This window comes from Balaenoptera acutorostrata, chromosome 6 (genome assembly GCF_949987535.1).
Source record: "Balaenoptera acutorostrata chromosome 6, mBalAcu1.1, whole genome shotgun sequence".
Lineage (NCBI taxonomy): Eukaryota > Metazoa > Chordata > Mammalia > Artiodactyla > Balaenopteridae > Balaenoptera > Balaenoptera acutorostrata.
The window spans coordinates 14,516,794-14,532,138 of record NC_080069.1 but is presented as its reverse complement, the minus strand read 5'-3'; the positions used below and the strand labels follow the sequence as shown (position 1 = coordinate 14,532,138).

Below are 15,345 nucleotides of genomic sequence, written 5' to 3'. Positions count from 1 at the left end.
GATCCCCTTTTTCCAGTCTCTCATAATGGATGCTTCAAAGGACACCAAGTACAGCTGTTGTTAAATAGAATGAATGTTTGAGACCGAGCATGCAATAGTTAAATGGGCCTGCTTGGAAATTTGCACACTGATTCTCCAGTATACTTTAGATGCTTTTCCATCTAGTGTCTTTCATTATGATTCTAGGGTATAAATATGTATCTACTCAGAGGAATAAGCAATACGATGATTGTACAGTTTTATTTAAACTTGCCATGGCATTCCATAAAGAAAAAATACAGTAAGGGAAAGACTGAAAATTTACCTAAAGAATTTGTTTTCCTTTTTGTATTGATAGTCTGAAAAAAATGATAGAACACCATAAGCAATGAACTTGAGATTTTTCTATATATTTTCCTTCAATTCTGCAATTTTAAGATGACATTTAAAATTCAAATGATAATAGATTAAACTTTATACCTGCTCCAAATTTTACACATACAAACTAACGTGTAGCCAGAGATTGAATGAAAAATATCAGCATTTCTCAAAGTTTTTCTATTAAAATAACACTAATTTTTCTCAATGATAGATATTACCAAACAAACTATATTTTGGACAGAAGATCATCTCTTGGGTAGTCTGAGCCTCAAAGATAATCATACCCTGTGGGCTCTTCTTTACAGGAAATCAGGGAAAATTATGTAAAAGGCAATATGTGTGGGAGAGTGGGGTGGGAGTACAGCAATATTTAGTCTGAGAGGTCGTGACGGGAAAAGAGACTAGGGTAACTCCATCTTTCCTCTGTAGAGTGTATACACCCTTGTCCTGTATAACTTTGTGTGAACACTGGGTAATTTCTGCAACCAGAGGCACAAGCATTTCATTTCTTCCCACAGGCTGACCTCCTGGTCACTTCTTGATAGTCTTTGGCTGTAGTGGGAAGTAAGCCTGAAAGTCCCTGTGTCCTAGAGCCTTCCTCATAAAGCTCTCCTAAATGATTCAAGAAAAACCCCCTCTCAAGTCTGGAGAGAATGCATGCCTTTCTCCACTCCTCAATGGTATTTTCTAAAAGCCTCAGAGACATCAGAAGAATCTGATTCTACCACTCTCAGAAGAGGTTTTCAGAGCATTCCTCTAAATTCTGCATACAGCAATTGTTTCCAATTTTGTTGGTGATGACTTTTTTCCCCTTGCTAGTGAAGGCAAGGCTTTAGTGAGCACTGAGCAGTTTCATCTGAATTTGCAGGGGTTCTTTCAGCAACACACACGATGCTTTGGAGTGACAACCAAGGCTCAGCCTTATACTGATACAACGATAGTCGAGGGAATTATTCTGCTGCCCTTCATGGCAATAAATAACCTTAGCTGAAACAAGACAGAAACTGATTTCCTAGGTGCCCTCCATGATGTCAGACATCCATCCTCCTTATAGCTTCTTTCTCCATCATACGTATGACCTCCTCTCCCAAATGTTTCTCTCGGTCTGTGATGGCTTCTCCAATTCCAACCGTCATATTCCAATAAGCAAAAAGGAGAAAATATTGAGGAGAGGACATATACCCTCACGTAAGGCCACCCTCAAGAATCTGCAGTTAAGATTCTGCTTCCTTCCCATTGGCTAGGATTAGGCAACTGGCCAAAATTTGGGAATATGGGAGACATGGGATTTTTCTCTTGAGCAACATTGTGCCTTGCTAATATTCAATGGTTCTATTACTGAAGAATAAGGGGGAAATTGGTATAAAGGAGAACTAGAAGTCTCTGCCATAGGGGGAAACACCATTAGTTAAATATCGATAGGGAGCTGATTTACATTTGTATAAAACTGCATTTTTGATCCTGCTATTTCAAAGGCAGCAAATTTTGGCTTTTCTTCAGTGATGCCATGTGTGGGAAGTTGTTCTGTAATGGTGGGTCAGATCATCTGCTCTGGAAAGGACGTATAATAACGTTCCTGACATGTAAAACATTTGAACCTGAAGACAGCAGTCAAGAAATCAGCATAGTAGCCAATGGAACCAAGTGTGGAGAGAATAAGGTACGTCGAAATGGTGGCTTTTACTCAAAATGTTCTGGTTGTTTGTTCGTTTTGTTTGCTTGCTTCTCAAGGCCTCCTTGTGTTTCATGGAGCACAGTTTTCAAAGCAATGTTTATGCCATTCATGTATACATGACTGCATTCTTCCCTTCAATGTTATTTAATAAGTACCTATCATGTGCTTAGCACTAGGTTGTTAAATTTAGGTAAATTTTATTTCCCCCAAATTGGTAGGTTCTCAATAAATGATAGCCATTCTGATGATAATAATGAAAAAAATCATAACAATACTATTTATTTTTACATAAATGATAATTATCTTAATATTGGAGATGATGTGACATTACCATGTTTTCCATAGTATTTTTGTTTAGGATGGGTACCTTGTATCATGTGCAATGCTTAACTCAGTGCTCTCAGTCTTCAGAGTTGGACTAAAGAGGTGCATTAAAGATGACCCATGAGGAATGACGTGAAGTAAGGAAATCTTCTTTAAAGAGGACTTCCTAAGTGTTTTATTATAAAAATTATCTAGATTCCATATTCCTATTTTCAAAAGGATTTGGTGATTTCCCTAATAAAAAGGCAAGTTTGATAACAATAAGAGTAGCTAAAAATAAAAGGCTAAATACCAAAGAGTCGACAGTTTGCAGAACTGAAACCACTGGACATTCATGTCTACTTTGTGTTTTTCATATCACTTTCAGGTTTGCATTAATGCAGAATGTATGGATGTCGAAAGAGCTTACCAATCGGCCAATTGCTCCTCTAAGTGCAAAGGACATGCTGTAAGTCTTGACAACGTTTCCCCAAGCTTGCTGAATCTTGCGTCATTTTAGGTCAGACAGTTTGGATGATGTTAAAATAATGTTTCAGCATTGAATGATTAAAATTATTATCTAACTCCTCACTAGTTTGATTCAATGAAAAATTCCTTCAAAGAACCTGGTACTGAAATTCCTATTACTGATTCATACGTTATGTAGACAGAGCAGAGGTTATTCTTTTTTTGAAATGGACTTAATTATGGATGAATCGGCCCTCGGGTTGGGGATTAGTCCAGTGAGAAAACTAACAGGATCATTGCTCCTCTAGGTGTGTGACCACGAGCTCCAATGTCAGTGTAAAGAAGGATGGGCCCCTCCTGATTGCGACGGTTCTTCCATGGTCTTCAGTAAGTAATATTGCACATCTAATGTGAGAAAATTACTCTCCTCTTCCAAGCTTTTATTTCCTGTTATGTAAGATTTCATTGCCTTTTTTCCATTCCTCTTGGAATTCCTATTCTGTAGATATTGAATCCACAATATTAATCCCCTAAGTCTCTCCAGCAACTTTTTAATCATATTTTCCACATTCTTATGTTTTTATGCTACATACAAAAAGATTTCTTGAAATTTTATATTTGTTATTTTATTTTAATTTTCCAAATTTTCTTGCTTTATGATTGTTCCATTTTCATAGCAGACTTGACTGAATGTATACTAGATATAATATCCTCATAAAACTCTAAGAATATGACATTATTTTTGTAGGTTCACTTTGTTCTCGAGATTATCTCTATTTCTTTTGAGTTGAGTTGTTTTGTTTTTTCACCCTGTCTCTTGTATTTCACTGCGCTGTTTTTCTTCAGGATGTATGATCCTTCTCTGAATGTGGGATTAGGTTGACTTGCTCTTTATAACTAATAATAATAATAATAATAATAATAATAATAAAATATTTTCTTATATTTTTGGCCATTTGGATCTTGTCTTTTGCAAAACATTTGTTCAAGCCATTTTGTTTATTCTTCTATTGGGTGTCTCCCCTGACCCCTTAATAACTTGTGTAAGTTTTAATATATTCTTGATATAAGCTATTTTTTCAGTTATATATGCTGCAAATAACTCCCTTCTGTCTTTTCTCACTCTCTTCGTGATGTCATGTGATTAAAGAAGCTTATTTTATTATTATTATTATTTTTAATCTATTTTTGGCTGCGTTGGGTCTTTGTTGCTGCTCACGGACTTTCTCTAGTTGCAGCGAGCGGGGGCTACTCCTCGTTGTGGTGCACGGGCTTCTCATTGCGGTGGCTTCTCTTGTTGCGGAGCACGGGCTCTAGGCGTGCGGGCTTCAGTAGTTGTGGCTCATGGGCTCTAGAGCGCAGGCTCAGTAGTTGTGGCGCACGGGCTCAGCTGCTCCGCGGCATGTGGGAATCTTCCCAGACCAGGGCTTGAACCTGTGTCCCCTGCATTGGCAGGCGGATTCTTAACCACTGCACCACCAGGGAAGCCCTAAAGAAGCTTTTAATTGTAATGTAGTCAATTTGTTAATCATTTCCTTGATGATTAGTTTTTTTTTTCTTTTTGTGTCCTTTTTAAGGAAATTTTTCCTATCCTGAAGTTATGAATGTATACCCATATATTATCTTCTAAAAAGGATTTTTGTATTGCCTTTTCAAATTTAAGTCTATAACGTATCTGGAATTATTGTGTGTGTGATGCAAGTGTTCAATTTCGTTTTTATCTCGGATAGATGCCCAGTTGTCACACCATTATTCATATAATAGATCATCCTTCCTTAATGCTCTGTAGTGCCAGTTTTCTAATAAAGCACGTGTGTCCATGCACGTGGGTTGTTCTGGGATATCTATTCTTTTCCGGTGGTCCTATTTGGCTATCCTTATGCCAGTATAACACTCTTTTATTATTGTATCTTTAAAATAATTTTGTTATCGTATAGGAGGCCCTTTAACTTTGTTCTTCAAGAATGTTTTGGCTATTAGGTTTTGTATTTCCACATATATTTTATAATCAGATTCTCAAGTTACACACACAATTCCTGTTGGGATTTTAATTTAGTGTAAACTACATCTATAGATTTACTTGCAGAAAACGAGCATATTTAAAATATTGAATTCCAAACCTATTGACATGAAATATCTATCCATTTACTTAGTCCTCTTTAATTTTGCCCAATAATAGTTAATGGTTTTCACCATAGAAATTTTACATACATTTTGTTTGATTTGTTTTATAAGAAATTAATTTTTATTGTATTTTTAAATGGTATTTTTTGAAAAAATATTTTTCAACTATTACTAGAATATAGAAGGTCAACTAATTTTTGTATATTTATTTTTATATCAAGCACCTCTGCTAATCTCTCTTAATAATTTTAGTAATTTATTTGTAGATTCCGTTAGATTTTCTACATATTCAATCATTCTGTTTCAGAAAAATGACGGTTTTGTTTCTTCTCTAATCTTCACAATTTTAATTTCTCGTACTTGTTTCCCTTCACTGAGTAGTACTCTTGTGCAATGCTGAATAGAAATAGAGATAGCAAGCCTCTTTATTTCTTTCCCAATCTTAGGAAAGATTTTCAGTATTTTGCCCAGTTATCTGAAGGTATTCTGTACATACTGGATCCTCTTCATTTGATTAAGAAAATTCACTTCTATTTCTAGTTTGCTAAGAATTTTATCAAATACTTTTTATTTATTGGTTAAGATTTTTACCTCTTTACTCTGTTGGTATTGCAAAATAAATTGATTGATATTTGAACATTTATCTAACTGTGTGTACTTTGGATAAACCCAACATGGAAATAGCTCTTACGGATACTGATGGATGATGTTTGCTATTATTTTATGTTCATGAGTGATGCCTGTACTTGCTAAATTTGAGTATCATGGTTATGCTAGACATATTAAATGAAGTGGAGCATTTTCATTCATTTAAGTTCTCTGGAAGAGTTTGTATAAGAATGGAAGACTCTTTCCTTAAATATCTGGTAGAACTTGTCAGTAAGCCATGTAGGTCTAGAATTCTGGACAATATTTTAGTTAAAGATTCAGTGTCTTTAGTAGCTATAAGACCCTTCAGGTATTTAATTTCTTCTTATGCAAGTTTTAGTATGTTATATTTTTCCTAGACATTTTTCCACTTCACCTAAATTTCAATGTTTTGGTTTAAGATTGCTCATAATACTCACTTATCTTTTCAATATCAGTAGTATCTGTAGCATTGTTTTTTCTCTTTTTTTATATTATCCTAACAAAATTTTAAAACTTATTATTGTTTATGATTTATTTTTTTTAACATTTTTTTTGCTATTTCAATTTCTACTTTATACAATTCCATTTCCTTAAGTTTATTTCATCTTTAAAAAAAATCTTGAAAGGAATCTTTGGCTTATTAATTTTCAGTTTGTAGACCATATCATAATTGGTATTTTCATTATCATTTGGTTCAAATTATTTTCTATTTTCCATTTGCTTTCTTCTTTGGCCCTTGAACTGTTTAGACATATATTTCTCAACATACATGCATATGTAGATTTTCTAGCTTTTGTTAAATTAATACTTAGCATAATTCCATAGGGATCAGAAAACCTACTGTGTTGAGAATATGCTGAAATTTGTTGACACTTGCTTTATGACCCAGCATATGCCCATATTGTAAGTGTTCTGTCTATGCACACAAAAATGTGTGTTCTGCACTTATGTGCAGTGTTTCCCATATGTTTTTAATGCCATGTTTGTTAATTGTGTGTATATATTAATCCTTACTGATATCTTGTTTGTTGCACCAGTTACTGAGTCAAGAGTGTTAAAATCCCCCACTATAACTGTGAATTTAGCTATTACTTCTGGTTCTATCAATACCTATATATTTTGAGACCATGCTGTTATCTACAATAAAGTTTAGAATTGTATGTCTTCCCAGTGAATTAACACTTTTGTCATTATGAAATGCTTTTGTGTATCTCTAGTCTTCTTGCCTTTTAAAGTCCACAGTTCCTGGAGAAAAATATAGCTGTACCATATTTCTCTTGGTCTCTTTTGCTTTGGTATAACTTTTTCTTCATACTTTTACTTTCATCCTTTCTGAATCCTCATGTTTTATATCTGTCTCTCATTAAAAAAATACAGATATATTTTAAAATTTTAGTCTCAATCGTTTTTTAAAAACTTAGTCCGTTCAAATTAAATGTAATTACTGATATAGTTGGGTGTAATCTATAATCTTATTATATGCTTTTTATTTGTCCTGCCTGGTTCCTCTTCCTTTTGCTCTCCTTTCTTGTTTTCTTATGGACTTATGGAGGATTTTAATCACTTCATTTTTATTTTTATTAATTTGGAGATTATACATTTATTTTATATTCATTTAGTGGCCAGCATAAAAATTTCCATTTTATTATTTTTAATAGAGACTTTACTTTTTAGAGCAGTCTTAGGTTCACAGCAAAACTGAGCAGAAAGTACAGAGATTTCGCCTATATCCCTGCCCGACACGTGCACAGTCTCCCACGGCTAACATCCCCCAACCAGAGTGGAAAGTTTGTTACAATTAATGAACCTACATTGACATGTGATTATCATCCAAAGTCCACAGTTTACATTAAGGTTCACTATTGGTTTATTTACTTTTCATTCCTTTCTGCATTTCTGAGCTTCCTTTTATGATCGTTTTCCTTCCTGTGTTTCTGAGTTCCTGCTTTCTCACTCCAAAGTAATTTTCTCTCACTCCAAAATAATTTCCCCCTATTTCTTCAGCACTTCTGTGCTTTTAGGAAGATTCTTTTTTTAATTCATTAGTTGTTTTTAGTGAGAGAGCTAGTCCAAATTTCCTAGACCACCATTTCCAGAAACAGAAAGGGCTGTATTTTTTGTTCAATCACTGACATCTTCAGCTGTAAACCTGCTTCCTGTTATAATGCTCTCCATCTGCCTTATGCCCCGGCTTTACCTCTAGACCACATCCTTTCAAACTATGGGTGTCTGTGAAGTACTGCCAAGTTCCTCTTTATTTCCTCTGGACCATGTCACTCTTTTGAAAATAGCTACGATTCTATTGTTAGTGCAAGTACACTTTTAAAATTCTGAACACATCTATACTGTTTCTAACACAGATGCCTCAGAACTTTATTTCCTTTGACTTTTTGCGTAGGAATTTTTATGGAGGGTAGAGAGTATTAGGTATTTGAATTGTTATTATCTTACCTAGAATTCTACTTCTGAGGTCTCTATCTCTCTGCATGTATGTGTGCTCACACTTGTGAACTTTATGCAAAAATCATTCTTATTATTGATTTACTGATCTCCGCCATCTCTGTAATAAGAGAGCAGTAGCTGTTTGCATTGCTCTTCAAACTTGTACCTCCTGGTCTTTGTGCTTTCAGATTATTATAAGAGAAATGAATACATGAGATAGCAAAAGATTGAAGTTGCATTCATTAATTAGATTAGTAGGTAAAAAACACCCTATAAACCAAAAAACTTTGTTAAAACCATTCCCCAATTCACAAGGTCACATAATTTTTTTGTCCATAATAATTCCAGTATAGAGCAAACATCAGCAGGACACTCACTTGTGTCCTATCTATCACTTATCAGTTATCCATCAATTCTCTTTTTCACGTCTCAGCTTCTTACTTGCTACTAAGAGGAATATGATTTCAAGTCTTCAGATTCTTTTCACTGGTTTTATTCCAAGGCTGAATTTTAACGTTTCCCTCTTCTTCTGCGTCCTCCTTACTTCACATTCTTTCTGATCTCCCAGCCTTTTGTTTTCAATTTATTACAAACATCACCCCTTCTAAGAATTCCCAGTAGTATGATGCTTTACCTATCTCATGTAAAATATTTTCCCTAGACATCTTCTTAATTTCTTCTATCTAAATAATATTATAATAATCATTATCAAAATATATTTTCATTTTACTGGCTATGAGAGATTTTCCAGGGACTGCATGTTCTTTGGGGAAAAGGTAGGTGGAGTTTGTGATAAATAAAGAAATAAGCACCAGTGTGATGTATGTTTGTGAATTTCCCATATTCTCACGAGGCCCTCGTTCTCTTGGTTGCAGATTTCTCCATTGTGGTTGGGGTGCTGTTCCCTGTGGCCGTCATATTTGTGGTGGTTGCTATAGTAACCCGATACCAAAGCACCAGAGGAAAGCAGAAGGAAGTCCAGAGGTAGGCATTATCTTGCCTTGGGGACTTTTTTGGCCTCTAACTCACTTTAAATGTAAGGACCCAAATTATCCAATTTAATTTTAGTTTACTTCAAATACACAGAAATAAGTACAGATACATTTTTCTTGGACCAGAGGCTGGTTATTCTTTTTATTGGGAAATTCTTCACAGTAAGATCTCCTTTTTTTCTTCTGTTAATCACCATTTATAATTAATAATAACTCTCATTATTAAAGATTTTTACGCTCATTATCCAAATACAGTATCTAAAATGTATTGATCATAGCTTTATGACAAGCACTCTGCTTAGCCCTTTTACATACATCATGTCATTTAATCTTCATAAGGAAATAATAGTTACTATTATTTCCATTTTATAGATGAAAAGGTGTTATAGATTGATCCTCACAACAATCCTGCAAGGTCAGGCACTTCACTTTTTTACTGATGTGAAAACAGAAGCTCAGGGAGATAAACTAACATGTTCAAAGTCTTACAAAGTAAGTAACGGAGTCTAGGTTTGCACATAGATCAGTCAGTCTTTCAAAGATAATCTTGACATTACAGTCTCTTTCTAGCATTTTTAAAAATTGATTTATTCACCCAGGATGGGCTTTTTTTTTTTTTTTTACTTTGGGTCAAGGGAGGGTGATTTTTTTTTTTTTTTTTTTTTTTTTAATGAGGATCTTGAATCAGATGCGTATGTTTGATTGATTGATTGATTGATTGATTTTGGCTGTGTTGGGTCTTCGTTTCTGTGCGAGGGCTTTCTCCAGTTGCGGCAAGCGGGGGCCACTCCTCATCGCGATGCGCGGGCCTCTCTCGTTGCGGAGCACAGGCTCCAGACGCGCAGGCTCAGCAGTTGTGGCTCACGGGCCCAGCCGCTCCGCGGCATGTGGGATCTTCCCAGGCTAGGGCTCGAACCCGTGTCCCCTGCATTAGCAGGCAGACTCTCAACCACTGCGCCACCAGGGAAGCCCCCAGGATGGGCTTTTAATAAATATTGAATGAATAAAATAAATCTTTAATTAAATGACATAATTTAGATAAAAGTTGGATTCAGCACCATCATTATTAGGTTTCAGGAATTGGTAGAGAATGGAAAAGAAAATTAGTGGTAATGATTATTAATTACAGGACAAGAAAACCTGCAGGATGTCCTAGGGAGCAGCTGAAAACCCAGTCAATTACCAAGTATGAAACAATGGGCAAAGGAAACTAGCAGACTTCCTTGAATCTCCCTCTCATGGGGAAGGAATTTCTAAGTCAGTTTATATGATATGCTTTCCCATACAGGCCACTGTCTACCACTGACACCAGGCCACACAAGCAGAAGAGGAAACCACAGACGGCGAAGGCTGTTCAACCCCAAGAGGTGAACCATAGTCTGTACTGTGTTTGCCCTGGGTCCCAGTTTGTGATTCTCTCACTCTCTTGTCCTGACCAGCTGGCTGTCATTTCTACCCAGCAGTGTTTTACAAATCTATCTCACTAGTTAGTATGTAGCAAGGACTGTGGGCTCTGTAACTACACATTCAGAAAATTCACCTTTGCCTTTTGTTCAATGCAAAAGAGTCTCTCTACAATTCAGAGGCTGCTTTGCTGGGGTTCACAAAATGCAAAGAGAATAAAGAAAAAGGAGAGGGCAGATGCCAGCTCTCTCTTTCTCTCTCTCTCTGTGATTCTAGGTTGATTCCTTATTCCTTTTGCAATATCCCAATAATGGCAATAACATGTATACTTGTACGGCAATACCTGTAATATGTATAATCCTTAATGCCCTAGTTGTGTCCTGCAAGTTTAAAAATTTAAGTGGCAGTTACCTAATGACAGTGACATTGGTAATAATGTTTTTGATGGAAACTTACCCATCTCTGATAGCTCTGTACACAGCAGAATGCAGCAGCGGGGCCACTGTGATTTTCCATCCAATCTCTTAGTGTCATCTTAGTTCTGAGCTCCCACGATCAGAAAGGGGTGCTTATTTGGAAGCTGAAATTAGGATACCAATCGTTTCATTTTTTTAAATTTATTTTTATTGAATGAAACATTCTTTAAATTCTATAGTGCTTTACAATTTTCAAAATTTTCACACACATGATTTCATACAAACCCATTTTAAAATTTTACTTTGTTCTTTTTAGATGAAGCTCGACACACCTGACCTTCCGGCAGAGGAGGATGTGCCCCCAGCTTCTGTTGTGAGTTGGTAACTTCTCTTCAAACTCCCTGCCGATCTAACCTCAAGGGAATACTAGTGAAAGACATAAACCACAATGCCCAAGTATTTCTTCAGGAGAATGTTCAGATCTGTGTGAATATTCATAGAAAATATGGATTCTTCTGCAAAACTTTTTGAAAAGACGAAATACGAGCTTGCCTTTCCATTATACTACTAAATTTAACCCTTCAACCTGAATTACCGGGTCTGAAAAGCTAATTCATTAAAGAAGAGAACCGATCTGCTTCAGAGAATGCTATCTTCATCATATGTCTGTTGGCATTGAGCTTATTTCTGAACTGCATGTGTGCACCTAAGTGAAAGCAATTAAATGTACAGGTTTAGAAGATTCCTAGTCTTCCATTTCTGAAAGTGATTTAAGCCTTTCCGTTAAGCACACCTGTTTTCGAGGCCCCGTTTTTTAAATTTTTTTTTTTACCTTCTTACTAGCTAATTATGAAGCCAGATTTTTCTCCACTGCCGATTCCTACATCTGTGTCATTCTCTTTCCTTGTAAGTATCAGATGGTCACTGGAGGTGTTTTAAAAGTCTCTTGTGCCCAATGTGAAGGGTGTCTTCAGATTTCTGGGTTCCCTTTCAGGGTATGCTAAGGTAACCTGAGATATCATAGCCCATAGGAATATCTGAGAAAGAAGGCCTACTCACTATCTACAAATTAGAATGGCTATTAATTTTTTACTGTTAAAAATAGTTCTACTGTTACATAATTGTTAAGAAATGATAAATGGTTCTGCTGTAGAAGTTGAATTGTCTCCTTCACAGGTTAGTTTCTAGATGCTTGTTTTGGAGGATACAAAATTGTATTATAAATTAGACTGTACTTGTTTATTCTAGATAGAATAAGGCCTATATTATTCACAGTTTTCTAGAGGAGGAAGGGTATGAAAAATGGAGCACATGAAGGCAAACCCAGAATAAAAGCCAAGCACTCATGAAGTAACAGGTAGAGTCATTAGCTCAAGTGAATCCGGAACATATTCCCCTCATACTTGGTACTTTGTTGTGAGTAAATGAGAAGGAATTAAAACTTAAGGTCATTTTTTTCAATAATTTTTGGTGGGAAAACAAGTCATATGCATATGGAGCACTTAACTCCTCATATATTACATGTGCCAAAGCAGGCAATACTACTGAGTGAGAGAAGTATGGTGAGGGGACAATGAATGGGGTAGGAATGGGAAGTAAGAGGAAGGTCCATTGACTAAGTGGTTGGAATTTGTACTGGACCCTGAGAGTTGGGTAGAATTTAAAATAAGTGACAAGGAGGTAAGGAAGGATTTAAATAAGGAAATAAGTACAGCAAAGATGGGAATTGCACAGCATTCCTAATGCCCTACCATTATTTTTGTCCCTAATATAGCATAAAGACACAAAAAGACTTTCCTCTACTGTTTTCAAGGATAAGCCAATGTCTACACTTAAGGTAAGAGATGTATAACCAAACTATTCTAATCTTGTAGCCCTCCTAGAATCAAGGACAGAAGTTCTAACCATGTCTTCCTAGAAGATGTTCACTAAGGACAGTGTCTATATGAGTATATTTTGGGTTCTAGTATATGTCTTCCTTCTGAGCTTGGACAAAAACCAAGAGAAAGAAGATGTAAGGGTCTTTGCTAGAAAGTGATGATGACCCCAATATTCTTTGTTTTCTCAGAAAAATTACCCAGGGATAGTGAGATGGAGAAAATTCTCCACAGAAAAATTACTCAGCATGGCATAATTCTTCTCCCGATGCCCCACCTTCTACATTTGATAAGTGGCCAGGTGGATAGTTGAATCCCAGTGTGATGTTTTTCTCTCCTTTCTCTACCCTCTTATGTTTCCACTCCTTCACTGTGAAGTATCAAATAAGCTACAGAATAGGAAGTGTGACTACAGAGAAATCATTTTAATTTCTTAATAGTTCAAAGTTATGTAATATCTAAATTTTTAGAAAAGTTCATTATTTAAGAGCTCTGTCTTTTTTTAGGGCTCCAATCCAAAAGTCTGAAGTAACAGCTAAGCAAGGATTGGTGGGTAAATGATCAACTTAGAAGACTGGACAATCTGGATGGAAGAGAAATGTACTAATGTTGCTGTTGACACTCAAGGAGGTTACTATTTCTTGATTATACTTTGAAGACATAAAACTTTCAAGAGAGACATACTCTTGAGAATCTTTGTATGAATTAAAATTTTCTGTTCTCTATACTCATGGGAAAGAGGATGGCTCTAAAGAAAGAGCTATAAAGCTGAAATATCTAATTAGGTGAATTTCCTAACCTTTCCCACACACCCCCCCCTTTTTTACTGTGATGTTGACTAATATTTGTTAAAGGGTTTTGAGCACCTTGATCTTCTCATTCAGTAGGAATTAATTCACCCTCTAATGAAAACAAAAAACAAGAAATCACAGGAAACTGGGAAGGATGGGAGAAAATTGTATACTCCTCATTTGATGACTAGCAATAGCTTAATTGTTTTAACCCTGAAACTGTCAAATTAGAACCCTCAGTTACAAAGAAAATTATACAAACATTCTCTGGTTTTTATCATGTCTTTTTCCTACCCTACATTATCTTCTGGAATTCTTATTAGCTGTGTCATTGGAAGTTCACTACAATTGATTAAGACTTTATTAAATTGTTTTTTCATAGAAATTTGTATAATTCAGTTACTGGCAAGCTTAAAGTGAACATTACTTTCTAAGTAGAAAAAGTTTTAGTTAAATAAATTAATAACGTAAACCAGAGGTTGTAAACTGCTGGCCAGCAGGATGTGTCTGGACTGCAGATTTATTTTATTTGGCCTCAATGATTTTGGCCAAAAAGTATTTTTTAATGTTTTGAATGTATTGCCAATATTTAAAACTTGGGAGATCTTGCGTAAACATCCAGATCTCCAGCATTTTAAAAGTAATCAAATGGTTTGTCAACACTGGAATCACATTGCCCACAGCAACCATCAGCTTAGTTGACTGGTGATGAAACAAACATTGTAGGTTACCTACCAAAAACTCCTTTCTTGCTTTTCAGAACCCAAATTTTGTTCAGTTTTCCATATGCATTTCCATTTTCATGCATGCATGAAAAGATAATCTCTGTAATAACCTATATGGGAAAAGAATCTGAAAAAGAATAGATAAATGAATATGCATAACTAAATCACTTTGCTGTACACCTGAAACTAACACAACATTGTAAATCAACTATACTCCAATATAAAATAAAAAATTAAACAAAAAAGATAATCCTAACTAACTCCATCTCCTGGATACATTTCTATCACTCTAAGTCAATCATAATAATCTCATTTCCCTTACCAGTGGTTGATTGATTTGGAGGTAAGTGTATTAACCCACCCTACCCCCATCCCCCACCTTTTTTGCCAATGGGACAAGACAGGAGATATGCTGGGGAATTTCTAGGAAAGATATCCTTGTCCCTTCTGGCTATTTGGATATCCTATCTGGTATTGTTGCAGCCATGTTGTGATTATGAGGGCATGGCTGATATACTGAATAAGATAGATAGAGCAGAAAAAGGAAAAGCCTAAAACCTGGTCTTTTAATGATGTCATGAACTAGTAGATTAATAACTGCCTGAGTCACCGTGTACTTTCTTGGGACTTCTGTTGCATGACCAATAAAATTTTCTTATTGTTTAAGCCATTTCAAGTTAAATTTGCTCTTTTTTGTGACAGAAGCCATCCTGACTAATAAAGTAGCTGCTCCTATTATTAGGGCACATGCTTTCCACTTCATCATCACCGCTATATATTGCTTCCAGAAAAAGACCTTCCCTTGCCAATGACAACTTTAGACATTGCTTAGCAATGAGTCCTGGACAGTCTGCTATTCTGCTCAACACTAATACAATATTACTATTCTTAATCTGCTAAATAAGTAATATTGTTATGGAAACTAAATCCCTAAGCAGAAGAAAATTATGGTATGCAGTTTACTATGAAAGTATCTCCTTGTTAAAATTTAATTCTTTTCTCTCTCACACCTGGTGTTGAAGTCCATACTCTTTTTTATAAAATAAATTTTTAAAAATGTATTGTGGTAAGAACATTTGACATGACATCTGTCCTCTTAACAACAGATACTTAAATGTACATCAAAGTATTGTTACCT

At 35.5% G+C, this 15,345-nt stretch overlaps 1 protein-coding gene across 2 annotated transcripts in view; it reads left to right on the top strand.

The window, feature by feature from the left end:
• ADAM28 (ADAM metallopeptidase domain 28) overlaps positions 1–14,844 on the top strand; it is a 58,383-nt gene extending 43,539 nt beyond the window's left edge. For both annotated transcript variants that reach the window (XM_057548541.1, XM_057548542.1), the window contains 9 exons: positions 1,861–2,020; positions 2,727–2,807; positions 3,115–3,193; positions 8,878–8,986; positions 10,283–10,361; positions 11,131–11,187; positions 11,658–11,720; positions 12,589–12,651; positions 13,198–14,844. In XM_057548541.1, coding sequence (XP_057404524.1) covers positions 1,861–2,020; positions 2,727–2,807; positions 3,115–3,193; positions 8,878–8,986; positions 10,283–10,361; positions 11,131–11,187; positions 11,658–11,720; positions 12,589–12,651; positions 13,198–13,218 — 712 coding nt within the window. In that variant the 3' untranslated portion in view covers positions 13,219–14,844. The remainder of the gene's footprint in view (positions 1–1,860; positions 2,021–2,726; positions 2,808–3,114; positions 3,194–8,877; positions 8,987–10,282; positions 10,362–11,130; positions 11,188–11,657; positions 11,721–12,588; positions 12,652–13,197) is intronic.
• The last annotated feature ends 501 nt before the right edge of the window (positions 14,845–15,345 follow it).